Source organism: Dioscorea cayenensis, chromosome 18 (assembly GCF_009730915.1).
Source record: "Dioscorea cayenensis subsp. rotundata cultivar TDr96_F1 chromosome 18, TDr96_F1_v2_PseudoChromosome.rev07_lg8_w22 25.fasta, whole genome shotgun sequence".
Classification (NCBI taxonomy): Eukaryota; Viridiplantae; Streptophyta; class Magnoliopsida; order Dioscoreales; family Dioscoreaceae; genus Dioscorea; species Dioscorea cayenensis.
The window spans coordinates 20,845,039-20,870,271 of record NC_052488.1 but is presented as its reverse complement, the minus strand read 5'-3'; the positions used below and the strand labels follow the sequence as shown (position 1 = coordinate 20,870,271).

Sequence of the window (25,233 nt, the reverse complement as noted above, 5' to 3'; positions counted from 1 at the left end):
AACAATTACTTGTAGGGAAAAAAAACAAACAAAAGAGGAATTGAACATATATATGAATGGTGAAATTTTGATTACATGAGGATAAAATGATGATTGTCTTTGAACAGCAGCAACCAAATCATATGTGATACCATTGACATCATCATCATATTTGCATGCTGGGGAAGTATCATCAGTTGTCAAGTCAAGTTCAAAAGGTTCCAAAGGGAAGAGTTTGTTCCACCATTGTCCCATATAATCATTGGATTCTGGTCTCACTTGAAGGGAAGACTTGACATTCTTGTTATCCAGAATCCTTCCAAACAGTCTCTCACAGTCTTCCTTATATTGCACCTGGATATATATCAAACATGAAAATTAATTAGAAGAAAGAAAAAGAAAAGAAATTAATATTACTTGAGTTTCATAAATTGGTAGTGTGGAATCACACCGGATTAAGACGATGAACATGCCATATCCATTCACAGTCAAAAGGGACGATGAGAAAGCCTTTTGTGGCTCCAGTTTCAGTAAACTTGGACAGCAAAGGGAGCCAACAAGCTTTGTACCTGCGTTTATAAGAAAAAAAGCTCCCATTTTGTTATCAGAAATCCATATAGATATATATGCTATATATATATATATTACCTGTGGATAGCACGGTGCAGGAGAGGTCCATCATACAAAGAGCGGTGCTTATCGACAGCAAACCAAGAATGCTAACTGGTTCTTGGTGGCGGCCACAAGATCATCAGTTTATGGTGATCTGCTGGGCAGTAAACCATTCGAGTTCTTGATCTCTCTCCATTCTAACACACAATTAGACACAGCACATGAGAATTAATTTAATGTATCACAAAATCTAATAAAAAGGAAATAAACTGGAGAACAGGGAGGAGGAGGAGAGAAACCTTGTGAGAGTGAAGAGAGGAGGGGGGAGGGAGTCTGAAGGTGATGGTTGAAGAGGAGAGAAGATGCTTGTGGGGGGATATTTATAGAGGGAGGATAGCAGCACAAGCGGCGTGAAGAGAGAGAAAAGACAGAGAAGACTATTGGTTGACACTGATTCCAAAGTTTGAAAAAAAAGGAAGGTTGGCACTGATTACCAAGATGGAAAGACAGCACAGCAGTCTCAATATTTGGATGGAAGGCAGTTTCAGAAAGGAGAGAGCCCAGCCAACACGTGGCGCTCTGCTTGGTTGGCATGGTTTTGCAATTTTTCATGCACCTGACAATACGTCTGTTTCATTATTAATTGTGATATTTAAGTTTTATATAGTAAATATTAAAATTTTTATAATTTTATTAAAAAAATTATAATAAAAAACTTTTGTGTTTGTTAGAGTTACTTCTTTCTATCAATACACCTTTTTAAATAAAAAAAATAAAATTAAAAAAAATATATATATTTAATGTTTGTACAAATTATAAAAATAACAAATAATTAAAAATTAATATAACAATTAATTAAAATGGGTTAGTGTGCACACCATCGCCAGGCTTCTGTCTTTAGGAAGTGGTAAGACAGGCACACACGCACACTATAGTTACACCCGCAACAAGGAAAACAACAATCAGTATTTATTCGGAAAAAAAAAATTGTCGAAATTAACGAATCTCCATCTCTTGGCATCTGCGAACATTGTTTAAAAGCAGCATTACTTAAGCTTTTTTTATTTTTTTATTTATCTCATATATCACCTGAAAATAGCATTTTTAATAAATAACTAAAAATAACAAGGCCCATGCAGATTAGATTAAATCTCCAATAAATTAAATAATGTTCCTATTGCATAGTTGCACAAAGAAATGACCATGACTTTGATCTACCCAGGGGGTGTAATTTCCTAAATCAGACCAGACCCCCCTGTATTAAACGCGCCAGTTTTAGTCACAGAGGGCAGTCTCTAACAAAGATGACAGACCCAACCTGACGAGCATAACATAACTACATGGGAACAATATGGCCTTTGTAACAAGACTATGGCCCTATATCCATGCTACAATGGAGTACTAAATTGTTGTGCTAGTAAACTGAGATCTATGCTGCATAGGGTACCATTAAATGGCCTCCATATGATACATTCTTCTTAAGTGAACTGACAATTACAACGAATTTACAGCATGGGAAAAGGCCATCTTTAACTTTTCAGGATCATCCATCTTTCTTCCAAATACCAATTGAGGCAATAGACTTGATGGCTCCTGTGGCTCTTGCAATCAAGAACAATAGGTATTGCATGAAAGTTTGACATGGTTGAGAATTCATTCCATTCAAACTGGGGCTGGCTGGAGCAGCAACTGCACAGAGGGAGATTTTCTCAGGCTTACAGGAACATCAACATCACGTGGATCTATCACAGGAATGGCCTTTGATATATCTTCCGTAGAGAAAGGAATACTGCAAGCAACAAATTGCAAGAAGCTTTACATCCAAAAATGACATTAAAAAAAATACAATGTTATAGCAGACAATTAACATCATTACCATTATCTCTCTTGTATATTCCCTTCCAATATACACAAACTAAACCTAATTGAGCACTTCAAAAGTACTTTATGTGCAATGGCCATTATGAACTTAACTTCCAAGGGCTCCGCATATTTTATGAGTAATATATAACTTCACTCAACCTATATTTATAACTATATGTATAATCAAGTTCATTTAACACGCCAAAATATGTATGAGCTTGGCAAGATCAAGATCAAATGAGCTTGAGCCAGCCGAACACAAACAGCTTGGTTCATTTGATATAGCCCTGACCCGATCCATGCTTAATTAATTGGCGAGCTCATCAAAACCAATGCTTATTATATACCTTAGATCGTCATCCAACAAAAAGGAATTTGACACAAGGTTTTGGGAGTCTTTGTTGACCATTTCCCTCATTGTTGCAACAACCTGCCATGTTTGTAAACATTTAGCACAAAGAAGCATAAGACAGTGATCGACATGAAAAGTTCTTGTGAAGTGCAATAAACTTATCATGCCTCATTTGAGACGCTTTGTGTGCTATATTTGTCATCCCAATACATTGTGCATATTCGATAGATCTGCCGCACACTTAACGCCTATTTTTCATACAATAAATCCAACATTAGTCTAACTCACCTTGAAATATACAAAACAGGTAAGTAAACAATAGGCCACTAAAATAATATGCTGTGAAGAATAGTCATACCGGACAAAGATCTTGCCTTATCTCTTCAAGAGTCTTTCTTCTCTTTTGATGAATAACCTGGAACAATAGCCACAACAGGGATAAAAGAATTGCATAATCTCTATAACAGCTGATCTTGGTTACACAAAAACAGATAATACCAGGAAGCCAACAGCTTGTCTAATATAATTTAGTTCATGCCAGGAGGTTCCTGCAAACTACAGAAAATAAAACTTTAGCTTCAATAAAGTGAACAATTTGAGAACACAAATAGATGTTCACCTCTTCTGTGGCATCAGTGATCCATTTTTCTAGTACTGCCAACCCCGACTTGACATATTCCCCGTTAGAAAATGTACAACATTCACGGCGTAGGAGCAGACTGGGGGCCCAAAGGGAAAATAAAATTCCTTGACATCCATTATCTAAAAATTTCATCAATATAGAGTTTAAGCAGATAATAACTTACCTATTAAAAAGCTGAATATTGATAAAGGAGAAGACCTGAGTGATGAGTTTTCTGATAAAAAAGGATGGTACCTGGAGGTTTGTTTTGATCAACAAGATGATTCAGGGAAAAAAAAAAACAGCTGACAAAGACAAAATTTGCAAATAACAAATTAGATAACAACAATGATTTTGAACTGCTATAGGTTGAGACTACATTCACACTCAACACAAGTGGCTGCAGAACTAGGTCAGTGATAATCAAATATAAGCATGCATGCTTAACATAATAGACAATAGAGCAATATAATCAAGTGAGCAAGCTAAGAGAATTGCATTTGATCTATGGAGGCAGACAAAGGAAGTTCATGGAAACATGACTACAGGTGTCAAATACAGGAAATTCCAAACTCACACATGGGAAACAGTGTTAAATTTACATTCACAAACAAGAAAGCATCTTGACAAGAGTATAATCCATAAAGCAGTACGGTAAAGAATCAGAAACTGCGAGACATATTGCAAATATAAACTAAACCAAAAGTTTCTTAATTTTACTAGGGTGTATTATTATTATTATTATTATTATTATTATTATTATTATTATTACCATTTATTTATTTGTTCTAATTGGTGTTAGGGTTTGCCTTCTAACTTGCACCACACTTTCCTGAAGAGACTTTATAATCTACAGCTGAGATTCTCATCAAGGTTCTTATTTGGCTAGGTTTAGGTCTGACCAGCATCTCTCATCACCTATATAGTAACCCTTAGATCTCTGATCACTAATCACCCTTTGAATTATGCTAGGCTAATAAGGGCTTTTTTTTTAATCTGCATCCCATCTATATCAGACACTTTAACTCAAGTCTTTGCCTATGACCATATTCAATTAACAACTGCACTAGAGAAGGTAACACGAGGTTGAAAACTTGAAATCATGGAAAAAGTTGATGGCAAACACTTGGCATATTGATTCTTTAGAAATCATGGCTACCTAATTTTTTTTCAAGGCCATAAATATCATTAAAAAGCTAGCAGGAGCAAACTGTAAATCATAACACAACCAGCAGCAAACATAAGGCATTGATTGCCCATTCCTAATCGGAAATGATTAGACATACAAACTAAAAGAAGATAAATAAAAATGCTAAATGCGGAACCAAACCATCTAATTCAATGTAATCCATAACTTACATGATTCTTTTGTAAACGTTCCATAAGTGAATCCAAAAAGTTAATTATCCGATCCCAGTGTGTGCTCAATGGCTGCTGAGGGGCACCACCAGGTGATTTGGATGTTTTTCCAGCAGATCCTCGAGTAGATTTTGGAGCCTTAAAGGAATACAAATGAATAACAAACTACTGAAGCATAAACCATACAACGGAATATGTGTGCAACTATATAAAAAAAGCAATAGGTTGAGGGAAATAAAAATTGCACTCACATGCATAAAAGCACCCCAACACAACACTGACAAAACCTCTATATACAGAAATTAAAATTTCAAATATTCACAACCAATAATGACGATACTTTTGATTGTCTAAGCTTACAACATAATCTAAATCAATAACTCAATTCATATCAACATTTATCTCCCCAAAACCAAAGCCTGATTCACAAGTTTAGTAGCCCTATCAAAGCCACCAGAAAGGCACACTTCCCAATCAATTTTTAATATATTGATCACACAAAAGGTAATGAGGTTAGCATTCGTTATTTCAACAGTGCTATAAAGCGTTATGCTATTCACAATTCAAAGTTCAAAAGACTCATGGTGGTTAACATTCTTTAACTGAAAAATGAAAATAAAAGGTATATAATATGTGAATGAGGAGATAACTAAATGAGAAGATAACAATAGCATAAAAAACAATATTTAATATTTAATAACATTCATAACCTCCTCCAAAATTTACTGCAATATGCTAATTCCCTGACACAATCATACTCTATAGCATGGGCATCCTGAATCAACGTGAACGATTATAATTTGACCAGATTTTTTTATGTTTATGTTCGGTCCATATTTGAATAGACATACATTTTCACAAAAAAATTGTCCAAGGCTAATTATTGTGGATTTTGTCAGGCTATTGTTCCCTCAAATCTATGGAGTAAGCCATCGATTTTTCATCTTAATAAGATGAAAAAATCCACCCCCACACACAGACACCACCACAGTGAATATAAGTTAATTCTTTGACAATGGATGTGCAACATAAGCCTGTAAATCTCACCTGAATGCAAAGGCTCAATAATGGCGATATTTCCTTCTTCAAATTATCTCGTATAAGCCCAAAAATTTTTTCCAGACATGCAGTTAATTGCTGCTTAAAAAGAATAGCTGGATATCGTGCATCAACATGTGAAATGCTTTCTTCTGCTCCAGTGAGTGCTAGTGGAGACTTTCCCTGGCAGATTAAACCAAACTGAACTTGAGAAAATGACTACACAGGCACGATGAACAAAAGATATTTCTACACCCAGAGTACTTCTGTAATGCAATGCAGTGATGCAGATTTTTGTGAGCATTTGACTTTCTGGCAGCAAGTCAATAAGTCATAAATGAAGACAAGCACATGGAATGGGCAGTGCGTGTTGATGGCAACTGTACTCACTTGTGGCATCCTCAAATTAGATCCCATAGATCCAACAGAACGGCGAGGTGTTGTAAGAAACCCATTTGAACGTAGGTTTCTCTGTAGAAGGCACAGGAGCGCTGAAACATTGGATAACCAGTATGGCAAGATATCATTTTCATTGTCCACCTGAGACATAATCAGGAGATTCATAGATCATAACAGCAGTTCTATCAATAAAATAGAACAATATTAAACTACCTACCTTCAGAACATCATTGAGTGCCTCAATTATGAAGTCAAAGGTAGCTGTCCTTTCAGCTTCAAAGACACGCCACTGAAGAAGGCATTTATATATGACACAGGCTGCAATTGGTTTGTCATCCATAAATCCCAAATCTTCTTTAATGCACCTTAGAAGTAAGTCATGATATTCCTGATAAAATAAAAATCAACAAAATACCATACCTAAGAAAATGGATTGTAACACTAAAATTCTAATGTCATTCGATATGAAATTTCATTGTTTGATTCAAGCAAAATATGAACAAACAAGTTATTAAAAAAAATGTTACTTTCATCTGCGAAGTCTCAGGGAAAATAACTCAGAAAAATGAGAAAAAACACGCCTTTCTATGTGTATTGACTACCTTTACTTATATAGAGAATGTATCTAAATTCGAGACACAAGTGCAAGCTTATAGTTACTAAAAATCACCTCATGCCTATCAACCAGCATTCTTGATCGCCTGGATTCAGACAAGCTGTGGGGCAAAGGAGCAAACAATTTGGTAGGTGTAGGGGTTTCCTGCATTTAGTAGTCATGTGAGGGAAATTTTAACTTGATAGAAATGAGAAAGAAAAATACATAAATTTGCATACATATACAGCATTCTGGTTAATGTTGTGAAGCATAGGTGCACCAGCATACTTCTGTTCCACCGAAAGAAAGAGTTAGATATGAGCAGCTTTCTACCATAAGTAATATATGTACAAGCAGATTAAATATTTTCCAAAACCTAAACAAAAAGTTTAAGTACCTCTGTAAGTGGTTTGACTGTCCCAGGGAAATAGTTCATGGGAGAAAGGCTTAAAGCCTTTTGCCTTAGAATGTGATTCTCATCTTCTAAACTTGATAGCTTTTCCTCCAAGCTATGAGAGAAATGATTTCAGAAATTGGGGTAAATAACCAGCAAGAATAAACAAGGCAACATTCATAGGTTTGAAATTTAAAGTAACAATTATACGGTTAAATACTGGTAGGCTATCAAAACTGCACACCAATACAAGTTACAGTCGATATATACATAGCTAAAAGATAATCCAAATGCTAGAAAATACCTTTGCATATTTCGCTGCAGAAGTGAGTATTCTTCTTCCACACCTTGCAGTTTGTTGAAAGTATCATCACCATATTTTCGAGTCTTCAGAAGCTCTTGCTCCATCTCCATGTTCTGTTTTGTCAGAGAATCCAACGAGGTCTGCAGATGTACATAAAAGTTATGCTTCATGTAAAGTTTGTGTTCATAATAAAGACAAAAAAAATCCCACAGATTGAAGGAGATTTATTTTTTTCCCAGTCACCCTCAGTAATGAATTCTGCTTGTTTAGTTCTTCCATCTCATTCAGATTAGTCTGCAGGGTGGCTATATTTTTCTTAGCTTCTTCTAACTGACTAACAAGAAGGCCATTCTTGTTTCGTTCGCCAACCACAGCCGATCTTTCAGCATCCAACTCAGACTTCAATGTTTCTAAACCTTTCTGAAGCTTTGAGACTTCCACTAACCTTGAATCTTCACTGGCTGCCTGCATTCCAAATTGACAGCTGAGCTAAGTGTGTGGTTAACCCAATTACACTTGTCCCATGAATACTTATCCGGGGTAAAATAGGTAGGAACTGATAGAAAGACAGTTGACAGATATGTAAAAGAAATGATGATACAACATCGTAATGAGCTAGATAACCAGCTCCAGCATAAAGTAACTAGACCTATCCACATACCATAATTTAATCCTTGCAATTAAATTAAGAAGAATTGACAAATCTAAATCTATAGTCCTTGTTTTAAAAGGCACATGAAATAGATGTCTTAAAGAAAAGAGGAGATTATACCCGCAATCTTTTTTCCAATGTCAACCTCCAAGTAAGGTCCTCCAGTTTCTTCTCAAGTTTATTTTTTGCTTCACGTAAAGCACCAGCCTCATTTGCAGCCTATGTAACAATAAATTGAAGTTAGAAAAAGATGCAATTAGAAAAAAGAAAATCTTTAATGAACGAGCTATCTAAAGTAATAAAAATGGAAAGACTATGGTACACCTTTTATTCTTTTTTTTTTAATATTATTATTATGATGAATAACTTGGGTACAATTGGTCTTCTACACCTGATAGAAGTTATCTATATCTCAAATCTTATACAAGTAAACTTGGACATATTTGAAATAACTTCCCTGTGCATAAAGCCTTTAAATAGTAAGTGTTTCAGTAAACAGGTAGCACAGGAAGTCCAAAGAAACCAAAAGCAGTAGGCATAGGGAGGAAACAGGTATATGCACCCGGTGTAAAAAAATTGCTGCGTGTAATAAGTGGACAATGCAGTACGACTGGGTCAGAACACTAATAGATAAATCAATAGAACAAGAAAACTTAGGCATTTTAGCATAGATACTCCCTGTAAATTTGCAAATTTACAATTTTTCCACATACATCCTTGCCACCAAATACTGTTCTGTTCACAACTGCTAGCTTGAGTTGAGTAAATTATGATTATCACCAGAATACAAGGTATGGAATAGAAATTTGGACCAAATATACCAGTAAAAGCCATCAACTACCCTCATGAGATCCTCTACTTAGAAAAATACAAAATGCATCCTAGATAATGTTTGGTTAGCATCTAATGGTACAAGAGCTTGGTTTGTTTATTTTGTTTACAACATGGTTAATTAAACTAGACTAGCACACATCAAGGGGATGTAATAGATTAACTAATAAATGGGCATCAGTTATTTGGTAAACATGGATCTATCTGTATGAACCTAGGTCTCTCATTCTATCAGCTAAAGTTTATGGGTTGAATCTGAACAAGATAATATGTTTGGTTTGCATTTAACTGGATTGTCACAAATCTTGTCAAGTTATATTAGGTGGAGACGGAAGGCTAAAAATTTTTGACAAACAAGAGCTTTCTATATCTCAGGCAGTTCGTAAGGTTCCTCAATGTAGTAAAAATAAAGATAATGAATAATATCATTGATACTGCAAGATGCAACACAAAACTTATATGGACACTAATCATTATGCACATCATGCTGGCCCATCTTCATCATCAGATAACACATACCAATTTAAGCATTCGGAGTTCTCTTCTTGCAACCTTTTGCCGCCAAGCACATTGAATGGAGATGACAGCTTTTCGACGCTTCTTTGAAGCCCAGCATGCCTTCTGATACCGCCATGTTGCCTATGTGATATAACACAAGAACAAAGGAATACATAAGACTAACAGATTACCACCTACAAACAACCGTCAAATAGTCACAAACGTGTAACCTAGGAAAGGTAGAGGATGACCATACATCAGATAATCTCATGAAAATGTCAATAACAGCTTGTGTACATAAGTTAAAAGGGAACAAATTTGACAAAATCCAGCAACAGTCAAAAATAAATAATTCAGATTTACAAAAGAAAATATTGACTATAAAAGTCCAACCAAAGAAAACGGAAAGAATGCGTCTATAGATGATAATCCACTGCAGTAAATGTTTTGTGCACACACATGTCGATATTGCATTGTCATATGACAAGAATGAGAAGATATAACAATCATTTTATAACTACTAACAAAGATATAAACAACTCAGCACGAAATGAATAGAGATGCCAGCTATGTGCTTGGAGAAAAGTCACATGGAATTTAAGCAGAAAAGAAGTTGAAAAAGGATCAACTAACTTACACGAGAATATAATTAATTAAATTGTCATCAAAAGAACCAAAAGACAGATATTGCGAGTTATAAAGGTAGAAGTTAAAGCAGACATTGGGAAAAATAATAACATGCAGAATCAGTCAAATTAAGCAGAAGCTACAAAATTACGACTGACTAGAGAAGAGTGACTGCAATAAAGGGCAGTCAGGAAATAGCACTGAAATATACCAGGAGATTAAATCATGTAAGAGGAACTCAGGGATACAATATAAGAAACTATATGATAGATAATGTACTAATCCCCTTGCAAAAAGTTTGCACCTCATAAATTAAGATATTGTTTTCTAGCTTTTGAAGTCAAAAAACTCATCTTATAAATTAGGATCGATATTAACTTTGAATGGTCAAAAACAAAGTATCTTACATGACTATATCAGACCATCTAGACAAACTCATACACTGTGGCAAATAATCAAATTACATAAATTCCTCGTATATGAACAATTGAAAAAACAGAAGTCATAAAATTATGGAAGTTGCATTGTCTAAAAACCAGCATACCTGAATAAGACTAGCAGCCCGATGCTCCCTAATGCACATAAACTTCCGCCGAACAGATGATCCACGGATAAAAGATTGGACAACCACAACTGCCGTATAAGTTTGTAAGAAAGCCTGTCGCACAAGCAACCTCCGTGTGTGCTTCTGAATCATGAGCGATGCGGCTATTTGTCTTTTTGATGCCAAAATACTTCGAGCTAAGCAACCTACATAAATGAGAGAAACAAAAAATTCACAAAATCAACCGCTGAAAATTACTCATCAATAACAACATAAGTAGGATAGATGAGGCTTGAATTGGATACTCTCATAATAAATATCTTGCAAGTTTCACTTAGCACAAAAGTTGAAGGTGCAACATCAATCAAAAGCAAAGCATAAAACCCACAGTTAAAGAGATGGCAACACAATGTTAATGCAATCCAAAAGACAACTACATGATAGCCATCATAATAAACAATTTATGCTACATGTGAGGGATAAAGTTCACTTCTGATCTAAGACAAAGAACAACATTTCGTAAGATCACCAACATAACCATTACTGTACTAAACAGAATATGCTTAATGAAATTTAAATTATTAGAGAAGGCATAAAACTCATAAAAACAGTGTACAAGCTCAATGGAAACATGCTAAACCTTAACTTTGGTCTTGGGAGCACACTTATTTCCGGAGAACACATAAATCCAAGTGTAAAAATGAGGTTCCAATCATCTCCATCAAAACACAAAACTTGTTATGGAGTAGTATCAGGAGCATATTTTGAGCACCCAACCACCATAAAATCAAAATAAGTGCAAAACCAATCCTACAATGCAACAGCCAGCCAATTGTAGGAATCTTTTCCAAGTTTTATCCAACATGAAAGACAACACTACATAAAATATCATTTATAGATATGAGATCAATAAGACATACTTTCATCAGAAAGGTGGATTAACCTCACATGAATCCATAGAAACCCTCCATGAAATATGCCTAAAATTCTCTTTATGTGGAGATCCACTTCTATCAAAGAACCCATCACTCAATTAAAATCTCACCAAAACTCGTTTTTATGAAAATATAAAATAAACCACGGCTAAAACACATACAAATAACCCTTTGACATTTTACTATACCAGTGTTTTCAAGGGCGTAAGGCATACGCTAGGCGCTAGGGCCCTTATCGCCTAAGGCGCAAGGCGAAAAATAAATAAATAAATAAAATAAAAAAAAATGGATTAAATGTCCGATTATATATAAATAAATATAGGTGGTAAGGCGCATATAAATAAATAAATAAAATTATATATAATACATTATTTTATGAATTAAAACTCTGAAGTAAATATATAAAAAAAAAGTTGCTTTAAGATTTAATGTCCGATTAGTTCAAAAGCCCAATTAAATATGTGTAACTAAAATCCTAAAACGCCTAATTAAATATAGGTGGTTAAATGGCACCTTTTTTCTAAAAGTTTACTATTTACTAAAACAACATTAAATATAAGTCTTTTTTTATTTTTACTCTAAAAACTAATCTAAAAAAAAAAATTAGAAACTAGACAATTAATTTCAATCAGACACCTTTTTAGCGCTTTCTTAAGACGCAAAAGGCACCCTAAAGCGTATAACAAGCATGTGCCTGTTTGAAGGTGCCTATCCTAGACAAGCTTAAGGCAACAAGCACTGCACCTTAGCGCCTAGGCACGCACCTTGACAACTGTACTATACAAGAACTGCTGCACACACACTCACCATCAGTATAAGACCAAAATCAAAATTGAACTTATTAAACCTCCAATGGCCTGCATATGTTTGGCATCACCTTGTGGTTGTACATATCCGCAGAATGAATTGGGTTATACCATCTCCAAAGAAAGACATTATTCCCCCATGATAATAAGCTAATGTGTGTCAAATTGTTAACTATCGGTCTATTGTTCTTGTTATTATATTATACCTTACATGCACGGGAACAAGAAAACTGGACATATCATAATATCAGCATCATCATCATCACTCACCAACCTTCTAGTTAATTTTACAGAACAAATATTGCAAAGAAGCATGCTCTTAAAATATTCAACAACAAATTGAAGCGTACCCCGACAATAAGATTGCAGAGTAATGGCAGCCCTTCTTGTCCGAGTAAAATCTTTGCGAGCATTATACGTTAGGAAACGACCTTGTATAAGCCTTGCAGCATTATTCAGAACCTCATTTCTTCGAGAATCTAAGAGTCCAATCTGGCCAGCCCTGAGAAAGACCTTGGTCCTGCCAAGCTGCAACAATGAATTCTTAAAACATCAAAATCAAATGATAGAAAATTAAAATTTTGAAATTCTTAAACACAATAGAAACAACACAAATAAAACTCTGAAGAAAATAAATAAACTTCAGTCCAAATTCTGAAGTTGTTAATCTGAAAGAAAAATGATGTCTCAACAAAACAATTCACAAACTTTATGCCTTTAGGTAAAGGTGAAAAAAGGTCCTGGTTGCTAAATTCATCAAAAGTAGAACTTCAGGAGTCTGCAATATCTATTTAGAATAATCTGTCTTCGACAATCCCGGTTCATATACTAAAAAAAGCCCAGACCTTTTCAATGAACTAATAGGCTGCAATCAAGATGGATTCTTCTACAAATCTCAATTGCCAGATTGGAATAAAAAGGATTTATATCTTAAAATGGATCCCCACTTTAGGAAGGATGAACAGTTCTGAAAGGTTATCTTTATGACATAAAACATCCTAGTGTCAAAAAGGAAAAGGAGTACAAATAAAGAAACGTGAATTTTTCATTTATCATGGAAGACCGACTTACCTCCTTTCTTCCTTTATTATAATTCGCACCAGTTCCTTTCCCAATACCGAGCTTACATCATTGATTATTTTTGGTTCTACTACAGAATCTAGGCCACTATTTTACAGCTACTGGAACACTAGAAGCCTTAATATTTCCCATTTCTGCATTATTTCCCAATACATTTTTAATTGGATTAAGCTGGTAGTTTCATGTTTTCATTATCTGAAATTGGATTTGCTTAAGATTTAGACTTTGAAGGGCTATGATTAGCCTTGCAAGTTGTCAAGGTCCATAACCTTTTCAATTTAAATCTTTAATGGCATTTCCAGCACAATAAGAAAACCAAGGAAGAGATGCAGGAGATATTATGTCTCACTAAAAAAAAGAAAGATTTCATCTCTTTTATTGCAGTAACTCTGGATATAGCTATTCATGCCAAAACTGTAGCTCTCATGACAGGAAACATGATTGGAGTTCATTACAAGTGATTATCAGATGACGCACAAAAGGCATGTGGACAGATATACATTATAAATAAATAAAAAGACTCATTCAATATTCATACTGCATTTAAAATTTGAGTTGAAGAAGTTTATGGTCATGCCAATAAAGCAAAATGAATAAGTGCTTACCATATGATAGGTACCATGTAATGCATTTTCATTGTGAATTAAGCCAAACAAGTGTAGATACAATTAATCAAGATAGAAGTCCACCTGATCCTTAACTCAAGGCTGTTTATATCCAAATAATTAAGCCTTCACTATTTCTCAGGCATGCTTAATATACAAAAGATGGTAGTAGAAAATGGATTATTACACTAAAATAAATCAAAGTAATATACAATTCAAACTCTATATAATCTTTCACAGAACAATTGACAAAGAGACAGAAGTATCAGAATGAAAACATATACAGCAAAAATTTATTGATTATGATAATCCACAAAGAAATGCATGCAAAGGAACCATAGGGGCAACTGAAACCAAAGCATATAAGAATACCTGGAAGTTGTCAAGGCTTAGCTTCTGTAAAATTTTCTGTGTCAAGGATTTTTCACTAATTCTGCAAATAAAAATTTAGCATTTCAACAAGGATTAGCATAAGATGTTTCAACTAAAAACAAAAATATTGAAGTAAATTCCCAAAAGATTTTTGCTATCGCAGTTTCTAGAATAGGTAAATCAACAAAAACTCAATTTCCCAATTTTTTTCCCAATCCTCAAGTAGACCAACATTGTTAAAAGTAACAAATTGGTAGCAAAGGGGCACTCCCAACACTGAAGAAACTTTTCAAATGTAACAATTACTTTTCTAACAAGTCAGCCTATATTCTCGGAAAATCGATCCACTCTGACTTCAAGTGCAGATATTGAAAAAAGGTGCCTAACAGTCACTGAAGTGATGGAATAAAGTATGATCCAACATCAGCGAAATGAAGGGGATTATTAAGAAAATTTAACAATCACCTCTGAGAAAAGTCTCAATAAATTACCTCCCATCCAAATGATCAAGAGCTAAAAGTCCAAAGCGATCAACAAAATCTGAGTAAGACCTTCGAGTTGGATAACCCGCAAGACTAATCCGAACAGCCTCTAGAACACCCTGCAAAGGTATTCAACTCAAACAATCAAGTACAGCATAACCCCAGAAGCATAAAATATAAAAGATTAGGAGAGTATAAAGATAATCAACAGCAAATTCTCGACTCCTAACCAACAAACATTATACTGAGAATGGAGGAGACAAACTCACAAGGATGTCATCAACAAGAAGAAAGTCGGCTAATATTAGTGAATCTTCATATGTGAGCTTGAAAGGTTTCTTTCTCCTACACTACATAAAAGAAAGTGTCGCAAACTTGTTGCTTTACATTTTAGGACCAGTACCAAACTATATTAAATTAGAAACTATTGATGCCTAGACCTGTTACCATCTGTTTCAACCACACAATTTTATCACTTGCTTTCGAATGACATTTAGGATTGCATGCCAGTGATTTATCAGCTCATGTCTTCTATTTTATTTATGCCACTTCTACAAATCATGGGAACAGTGAGCACCAGAAGTTGCTCGCATATATTGTTAACTGACGGGTAACTATTTGCCCCTATATGATAGTGGAGGTTCGCAGCATCAAGGAGAACAGACTTCTAAGTCTCTGAATTTTATCATGGGAGGAATAAAAAAACAATATGTTGTGCAAAAATCTTGAAGCAGCATGGAGGTTCAAATTCAAGCCTTATAAATAATTCTAACTCAAATTTATATGGCTACATTTAACTGAAACAATGGATAGTATCATGATCCACATTTGAAGCATTATTCACCAACAACATACTTGGTTGGGGAAATAGTACTCATCCCCCAACCAAATAAATTGGGATAAATTTTTAGTATATTTTTTTATAAAAATTTAATTTTAACTTATGTTAACTTCAATAAAAATTCTCCTTCCAACCCAATATTTGAAAAAGATTCCCTTGATATCACACATTCTTATACCTCAAGCAAAGACCTCCTGAAGGAGTAAATGAAAAGACTATATATCAATAAACAACAGCAAAAGTAGATCACACCAAGAAAAAGGCCATTGCAACTCAAAAGCTACAAAATTTGAGCAGTCGCAATGGCCTCACAGGACAAAAAAGCTACACTTTGCCTAATGAAAGCAACCTAACAGCACCCAAATAAAACAAGAACAAGTATAGAGAAATTCAAGAGTAATTCACTATGAAAACCAAGATTTCTCATGGCAAGCAAGCTAGCAGATGACCTTCCATGAAACTTGAGGAGATAACTAACTTATGAACATTGTGAGCCAAAACAAAAATGTCTCAATGCTGTTACTAAAAAGCAGGTCAAAATGTTAAAAACACATTGAGAGATATTCACAAAGCCAATAAAAACATCAAACATGCATGGAATTAGTTGACAACAAATTCTGGGAATTCCCAAAAAACAGAGACTCAAAAAAGAGGATATAAAGACATGGCAATCACTGGTGAGTACAAAGAAGAAACAAACACAAATATAACATGACAATCAGACTCAGAGCATAGTGTGATGCATAATATAAATAGCTGAAACCATGGGTTTTTTTTCCATCACTCAATGTACTTCAAAATTAAATGAATCAAACTAGACTGCATATAAATCTCAAAGAAGTATGTAGGAGACAACATGGCACTAACCCCACAACGTAATTGATGTATAACACTTTGATTCTCAAACTTCTGAGGTTGGTTCAGAGAGTTGGGCTTAACACAACGGACATAATGAGGTTCTGTGGCATTTAGTGTCTCCATGAGTGCTTGCAGTTGTTGCTGTGTGGAAAAGAGGCAAACCATGTCAAATAAGTGAATAACTAGTTGCACTTCAGTAGAATGTAAAATTATCAAGCAAAAAAGTGATATAGCTAAGATTAACAACACAATAGGGCAACTTCAAAGAGAAATACATGTAAGCGATCATATAGAAATCCAAGCAGCCAAAAGTTATGATTTCAAATGGTTGCAACAAACATAGACATGGTTCAATTAATTATTCATTTGGATAAATCATTCAGAGGTTTTTGCCACTTAAGAGTTCATCTTGACCTGAAGATGTCCTAATCCAATACAAGATAATGTATCAGTAACGTTAGTCTTCATGGATCATAAATACAAGTATCTTCATTTCATAGCACAAATCTGTCATGCAATGTGCTTCTCACATTTAATAAATCATCTTCAAATTCCTTTTCCTTGCGCATATCATATCATATGAAGATCACACCGAACAAGAAAACCATGCATTCCACAGATAAACATAGCTTCCATAGACCCAAAATTGGTACCTTAAATCTGGATGCTACAGAAGAAAATTTGTAGGATGATCTAGAAGTCTCTTCTGGTAACGAAGAGAAAAGTCCCGAAATGAAAGTGCATTTTGAAGACGACAACAGATTGCAGTGTTCCACAACAACATAATCTCGATTCTTATCTAAGAAAGATTCGGTTTGATAATTCACCTGCACAAGAAGACACAAGAAATGACAGGAGAAAATAGAATGAATACCATGCATAATTGAATATTATTCTTCAGGTCAGCGTCTAACAGCTGCATCCAAGTTATGTGAGATACCATGATTAATGTACAAGGTATACCTTTCCTGCATAGTGAGATAATGTAAAATCTGTCTCAGAAAATTTTGCCTTCTCCAATCTAGGATGTGTTCCAAAGCTTCTAAACAGTTTGGTTGAAAACGTTGCATGAGTTGATTTAGGAAACATACTGGAGAAAAAAAAAATAAGAGGTAGGTTGATCATAGAACTCATTAATTTGCATAGCAATGATGAATTAAAACAAAATTAAAAACAAAAAAAAATCTTTACCAAGCTTCATCCAAGAGTGAGATTATTCCCAGTGGCTTCTGCAGATAAGAAACAAAAAATTGAAAGTTCATTTTCTCCCAAGTCTAACTTGTGTAAGTATGCACATATAAAAGCAAATCACATAATCTGATTGGCGAGATTTTGATCATCAACCAGGTCTTCTTTTATCTTAATCCCAGCCATTATTTAAGTTTCGCGCATTTCTGCTTTTAACGGGGGTGAAGATATCTAGAACTAGAACAGCCCAGATAAAAAATCTAGGAACAGTCATTAAGAAATTACAGCAACATGAATCTGAATTTGATTATACGATTTCTACACATAAAATTTTCACCATTATATACACACACACACACACCAAATAAGATGGCAGACCATCAGCATTCAAAGTTGACAGAAATTTTTTAACAAACCAAAAGAATAATCTATCCATTGAGAAGAGACCAAAATAGCAGATGACAGTGCTTCAACATTCAAAGTTGAGTAAACAAACCTTCTCAATCAAATCTAAGATATCTTGGTTATCTATAAACTCGATGTAGCTCCAATTGATCTCCTCATTCTTGTATTCTTCCTGCTCCATCTTAAACACATGCTGAAACACAAGGCAAAATCAGAAAATATGCATATGAGAAAAGCAGTTTGCATTTTACTTGTAGATCAGAACCCACCAAAAAAATAATAAAGCAGACATCTCGCACACCTCATTGAAATGTTGTTGAAGCTTTTCATTAGCGAAGTTAATGCAGAATTGCTCGAAACTGGATAAGAGAAAAAGTAATCAACTCAAGAAATAGTCAAAATCAATGGAACGCTAATGAGACATCCAGCAACAAAATCATCCATGCGTTGCAGGTTTGTAGCAATGAAAAAGCACAAAGAAACTAAATCAGTACAATAAAACAAATGGAATGATAGAAACATCCATCCACAAGAAAATTTATGAACAAAAATGAGCACAAGCTCACAGGTAAAAGCAATCAACTTGAAAAATAACAACTTGACTAGAAGTAATTCAATGGAACGCAAAACATTCTGTCAACAAAATCAAGTACACCATAGCAAGATGCATACAATTTAAGGAACACAAAGCAACTAAAATTAGTACAGTGAGGTAAATGGAATGGTAGAAAACATGCATACAGGTTAACAACAGGAATAAATACAGGAACCAAAAATAATAACATTCCAAACATTCAAGACCAAGAAAAGGCATATCACACTCTTGGACTAAAAGAACATAATTATCAATATCCCTATGAAATCAATACTGTCTGACAACACTAATGCAGGCTACAGTTCATTCAAGTTCAATTAGAATCTTTAGACAAGAAATTATGGTTTACACATAAGATCCAAAACAAGCAAACTTTAGAATGTGATGCTTCAATATCACATAAGCTGATTCCAAATAGTCCAGTGTTGACAATATAGGCAAAGCAGCACCACTTGCGATAAAACATGTGCACATTAAATATAGCACACATTTAAAAAGACAAGTTGGATGAAAATAGTCAAAATACATAGAAGCATATGAACTGCTAAACTGAGAGAGAAACGAAATTAGAAATATTTAAAAGCAGAATGCAGCACAAGGAAATGGTTGCATTCAACCAATTATTGAATGCCTTAGATTTCACTTCAAATCAAGAGATAAAATAAAAATATTGTACAAGCAGGAGCTGCAATCTGAAAATCCTGTTTATATATGACCTGTTGTTTCTGAAGCATTCAAACCCATAAATGTCCAAGACTCCAATCTGCATCATAGAGTTCAAGTCTTGTCCAACAGATTTGTTTATGTTCTCAACAAGCCTGCAAACATAAATTCAAGTTATGGAGCTCTACATATCCTCAAAGGAGATTGAATTCCAGAAGGAATAGGAACATGCCAGTCAAATAATCGAGCATATACAGTCTTTGCTAAAGCATCACGGCTGGCAGTAGCAGCTGCACAGTCCAATGCTTTAATTATACTTCCTTCATGAGTCTGTATAGAACGAGAGCACAATGTTGCCAGAAGAATGTTTGGATCACACCTGATGAGATAAACAACTAAGTTTGGTGAAAATAGGACAGATCTAAACATAATCAGCTTCTGTCACAAATGTAATTTTAAAAAAATACAATTTAGCATAATCCTCGAATATGATAATTCAGACACAATAATGAAGTCACCTACATAAATAAGTATGCAGAAATCTGAGCATGCCATAAAAAAAAACCAAAAAAATAGATTTCTCAGCCCACCAATGTCTTGACTATGGACATTGTAATGAAGTCACCTACATAAATAAGTCAGCAGACATCTGAAGGTGAAAATTGGACTTAGAATCCTTCACAATGGAGGAATCATGCTCTTTGCCAGGGGAAAATTCAACATTCCCAAGATGAAGAATAGCAGCCAATGTCCGAAATATGGCTTCCTGAAATTACAAAGAGACATAAGATGAGGGTAAAACACATGTCTGGATCAGTGAATCAATATAGAGAGCAATGAACAACAGAAGAGGAAATGGAGAACCTGGTCAGCAAGACTTATACCAACAATATCCATTGCCCTCCTTGTCTTCAAGTACTCCTCTGCACTACTTACTCCCTCAAGCTCAAACGTCCTGCTCTGATTCAAATAATGGAACTCTCTAGGATGGCCAAGTTTGTACTTTGTAGCATCCTAGAACCCACATTGGACAAAGAAAAGTTGTAAGATTACAAGTTTCCACCAACACTATAAACAAGCCCAATTATCTAATAAGATTCCACAAGACGGTCTACATATGAACATTAAATGCATGCATGAAAAAGAGCAAGGACATCGTTTGCTATTTATTGATCGAATAATCAGAAATCCCTGCAGTATATCTAAAACAATGACCAGCTCATTATATTTGTTACAGATAAGCATATATATGTTGCACAAATTAAACACTATCAAGCAAACTGAAAACAAGCTGGAATGACCATACTGTACACCATGTTTCCAATATTATATTGTAGGAAAGAAAAGTCACAGACAGACAGGATGAGGTGAACAGAAACACAACTGCAAATGAGGCTACCTGGTAAACCAGGAAACAACATCGTTCTGAGTGAAAGAGATGGCCCTAAGCAGCCACAAAAAAACATCAATACACCACTGAATTTTTAATTTGAAGGCTGATTTCTTTATTAGAGCAAGAGCATAGCATCTGTTGTACAGAAAATTAATATAATTTCATTAATCCATTTCAATTTGATGGAAATTGAGTGATGCCTAAAATTGGGAGTACTACCAGTTCCTATCAAGTGGACATCACTGTTAATGCATATACTTTTCAAAGCAAATGAATCTAGGGTTCCAATTAAAAAAAAAGGACTTAAGAATCAATTGCACATGATAAATCACTGTAAATTAAGCAAATAATCAGACAAAACTAAGCACACAGCTGCGGACATGAAAACCTATACAAGTAGGGTTTGAGAAAATTTTGAAAAAAAAATCCACCACATGGCCAAACAAAGTCAGGCCTCTAACTTAATTCATGCATAACAACAACAACTAGAGAGAAGAGATTCAAACAGATACAAATAATTAGGAAAAGCATATATTTTTAGTAAAAATGACATGGAAGAGCAGCACACATATTGTCCATTAAGGCAAATTCAACATAGATGAAAACCTTTCCTGAAGCACATAGTTGATAGAAGCAATGGTAATTCCTTTCAGGATCTGCTATTTGCACTACTCGTGATCTTTCCAGAAGATAAGTTCTAATAGCAGCACCTGATATCCGACCACTCCGATCAAATTGTATCTCAACAAACTTCCCAAAACGGCTGCCAAAAAAACAGGTGGGTGAACCAAAAACTTCACAAACAAGACTCCTTTTGGACAAATACAGCACTAATATCTAATCATATCGCTCATAGGACATAAAAGTACATATCAGCTAATAACTATAAGATATATTTGAATCAGCACCTTGAATTATCATTTCTAACTGTCCTCGCATTACCAAATGCTTCTAGAAGTGGATTTGACTGCATCAATATGAAAACGAGCACACAAATTATTCTCAAAATAAAAATTAAAAACAAAGAACAAAGCCATATAAAGAAAGAATTTAGAAATTAAATTTGGGATATTGTATAATAAAAGGAGATGGAGTGTGGCAGCTACTTCTAGCACTTGTTGCTCAACAGTCCGTTCACCACCAGCAGCCCGACCACCGACAAATGTGAGATACTGCATGATAAGCTTTGTTGTTTCCGTTTTCCCTGCACCACTTTCTCCGCTAACCAAAATGGACTGGCTGCGACCCTCATTCATCATAGCTCTGCAACATCAAGATAGAAAAAGTTAGATTATTGTGGAAAGCAAAAGCTCATGAAATGCATATAAACTGCAGAACACCCTCATAATGCAATATAAAATTATATACCTGTATGACGCATCGGCAATGGCAAATACATGGGGGCTTAGCTCTCCAAAGCGAACACCCTTGTATTGTTCCATCATATGACCATTATATAGATGAGGAAGCTTGGCGAATGGATTAACAGCAATCAAGATGCTGCCCGTATATGTCTAGAAAAAGTTTAGAAGTGTTACCATACTAAAACATAAGACTAAAACACACACAAAATAAGTGATCATCTATATAAATCATAAATCCGTGTACATACGCCCAAAATATTTATATAATGCATGCAAAACAACCTCTGCCAATTTTTTTTGTTGCGTTAATGGGTTCTTCTAGAACAAAACATATAGAGTTCTATACAAAAAAAATGGTGTTGTCCATAAATAAGACAAAGAAAGACAACGACAAGAATTAAATGATTATGTTCCCGCCTTTAATTCCATTTACTCTCGTGGCGTCTCCAGCATGCAGCATAATAATGATATTTCATGTTAAACAATATTATCTCTAAAGTAGTATGGGAGCAAACAGATAAGCTGCATTGCCGATTAATTGGCCATGAAGTCCTTTCAGCAAGTTCTAGCTGAACAGAATACCATGAAAGCATCAAGCTGCCCACAAATTCAAGGCAACACTAACTGAAACCAAAACAAAACACCACACAAGAATGGTCCCAACAACAGTTCAGACTTCAGACTTTCTAAATCTAAACACTAAGCATATCCAGAATCAACCACATAAACTTAATACAAAAGTTGCACTTCATTATCGCTGCTTCCTGGCAGCCATCCTACATATAGTATCAGTATATCACTGAAAACTCAATTCAAACTTTCTAAGAATATGGCAGGTTTCTTTGGTCTTCAGTTAATATCTGTCGTGATCTAAAAGTAAGTTTATATACGTGCATGTTCTGCATGTAGACAAGTAATTAGTTTACAAATCGCACGTGAAGCAAATCCAAAAATTCCTATTTTCTTGAGAAAGAACAAACACGCTCAAAGATATACTCACATAAATCTCATTAAGAGCATATCTCCTGGCTAGGTTATAAAGAACCCCTGGCTCATTCAAATAAGTCAACTTTGTCATGTCATCCACTCCACCATGGTCAGCCTCCGGATCTCGAGGTAACAACTTCCCCAAGCTCACAGTGATCTTCAAACATATTCATGAGAAACACAGCCGGAATAATCATGAAATCTAATCAACCCATCAAAATAGACAACCAGGAAAGAAGCTCAAAAGAAATCTCCAAGAATATCAAGGAAGCCCATCAAACATCATAATAAAAAAGAATTAAGAAAATTCAACAAAACCTCAAAATACGCAATAGTCAAGAATAACTAACAATGCCTGAAAATACACAAAATACAGGAAAAAGAAAATTAAAAAAAGAAATTATACCTTTCAAGAATCAAGAAACCCCATCAGAACCTCTGAAAACACAAGAATCAAGAAAAAAAATCCAACAAACCACAGAACACACAACAATCAGTAAAATAATCTTAAAAAGAAATGGAAACCTTCTCCAAGAATCAAAAAACCCATAAAAAACCTCGGAGACACCAGAATAAAAAAAAATCCAGCTAAACCTCAGAACACACAATGAACAGTAAAACGATCTTAAAAAATTAAACGGGACCCTTCTCCAAGAATTAAGAAACCACATCAAAACCAGTCAATAAGCAAAAATCAGGAAAACACAACACAAAACCAACAAATGAAAACCAAGTAACAATAAAAGAACCATTAAAAAAAACGCAAACCTTCTTCCGGGCAGCCGTGACCACAACCAAAGTCTTATCCCTGACATCAACCACCTCAGCTTCGATCCAGGCAGCATCCTTATCCTCCACCCACACCATAGATCCCTTCCGAAAACTCATCTTCCCTTCTTGGAAACCCTAGAACCCCTAAAAACCCACAAGAAATCCAAGAAAAAAAGGAAGAAGAGGGAGAGATGGAACCCTAGGAGAGAGAGAGAGAGAGAGAGAGAAGAGGGAGTCTCGTATTGGAAGTACGAATTCCCTTCCCGCCCGAAGAGCAGGTGGTCAATGATGTTGGATGGGCCCGGGCAAGGGACTAGTATTTATAGAAGCGAGAGAGAGAGAGGGGCGAGATCGGCGAGGAGCTTCGGCACGGGCCGGATAACCGCAGCTACAGCTGCTAGGGGCCGTGGAAAGACTGATATACCCCTTCCTTTTTTAGGAAAATTACGGTTTCCAAGGTAACTATTGTGGTTTTCCAGATGTGCCATTTTGGAAACATGGAGAGGCCTTGGAATTAATAAACATTTATAATATTATAAAAGCTTGGTATCGGACTAATTTCAAAAATGTCAGGGTGTTCTTGCATAACGCGTCAGAGATGGCGTGGTTTCAAAAATGCCAGGGTGTTTTCTGCGTAAAGAGTTGATTCTAGCGCAATTTTATGGCGTGCCCCTTGGAATTAATGATATTAGAAAATATGTAGACTTGCGTAATTTCTAAAGCATCTGAGTGGTTGTTGCATAAAGCGTCAATTCGAGCGGAATTTTATAAAAAACCCCTTGGAATTAATAATATTATGAAACAGCGTGCAGATGTGTCATTCGTTTTATATAAGTCTGGCTTTTTTTATTTTCATAAAATGTGGAGCAATTTTATTGCACACCCTTGGGGTCATTTGGTGTACATTGTAAATAAAATATGGTAGGATAAATCATATTATTCTGTTTTTTTATTTTTTTGTTTGATGGACCAATAAAATATAATAACTTTATTTATTTACTTACTTTATTTTTATAACTAATTTTATAAAAAGAGTTAAGAAAAAATCAGCATCATAGAATAAAAAAAAACATAAATTGATTTTCTACCTTTTATTTATTTTTCTCCCTTATTTAAGTTTTTATTATATGTCTTATTCTTTGATAGTTGAAGACTTGGCATGAGAAATTCATCAACAACAAAACTAGCGATATAAATTTTACTATTTTAAGTGAAGTTT

The 25,233-nt window shown here is 34.9% G+C and overlaps 1 protein-coding gene across 3 annotated transcripts; it reads right to left on the bottom strand.

Annotated features, from left to right (window-relative positions):
- Positions 1-1,707: 1,707 nt before the first annotated feature.
- LOC120282000 (protein OPAQUE1) lies at positions 1,708-24,438 on the bottom strand. Of its 3 annotated transcripts, XM_039288706.1 has the most exons (38): positions 24,012-24,437; positions 23,257-23,400; positions 22,261-22,406; positions 21,999-22,155; positions 21,801-21,859; positions 21,499-21,655; positions 20,364-20,513; positions 20,129-20,265; positions 19,732-19,878; positions 19,553-19,654; positions 18,543-18,600; positions 18,333-18,434; positions 17,840-17,877; positions 17,612-17,738; positions 17,302-17,475; positions 16,658-16,789; positions 14,959-15,068; positions 14,468-14,528; positions 12,761-12,938; positions 10,670-10,875; positions 9,520-9,639; positions 8,290-8,388; positions 7,761-7,982; positions 7,518-7,657; positions 7,217-7,328; positions 7,059-7,109; positions 6,895-6,984; positions 6,442-6,612; positions 6,216-6,365; positions 5,835-6,008; positions 4,788-4,925; positions 3,613-3,683; positions 3,426-3,525; positions 3,305-3,361; positions 3,165-3,221; positions 2,974-3,054; positions 2,802-2,884; positions 1,708-2,380 (listed from the first exon to the last, which is right to left on the bottom strand). In XM_039288706.1, exons 1-38 carry the CDS (start codon positions 24,129-24,131, stop codon positions 2,254-2,256), a joined length of 4,548 nt encoding a protein of 1,515 aa, XP_039144640.1. In that variant the 5' UTR covers positions 24,132-24,437; the 3' UTR covers positions 1,708-2,253. The 3 variants fall into 3 exon arrangements, with proteins under 3 accessions (XP_039144640.1, XP_039144641.1, XP_039144642.1); XM_039288707.1 differs by lacking the exon at positions 17,302-17,475 and having other exon boundaries at positions 24,012-24,438; XM_039288708.1 differs by lacking the exons at positions 21,499-21,655; positions 21,801-21,859; positions 21,999-22,155; ... (1 more) ...; positions 23,257-23,400; positions 24,012-24,437 and adding an exon at positions 20,899-21,489.
- Positions 24,439-25,233: the final 795 nt, after the last annotated feature.

What these genes read in the sequence shown, in the direction of transcription:
- LOC120282000 (XM_039288706.1), bottom strand. Translation starts at nt 24,131, where the DNA reads ATGAGTTTTCGGAAGGGATCTATGGTGTGGGTGGAGGATAAGGATGCT. An exon ending in GGGCTGCTAGTCTTATTCAG is followed by an intron (nt 9,640 to 10,669) that starts GTATGCTGGTTT and finishes TATATCACATAG; the next exon opens with GCAACATGGCGGTATCAGAA. An exon ending in AGCAGAATTCATTACTGAGG is followed by an intron (nt 7,658 to 7,760) that starts GTGACTGGGAAA and finishes GTACATCTGCAG; the next exon opens with ACCTCGTTGGATTCTCTGAC.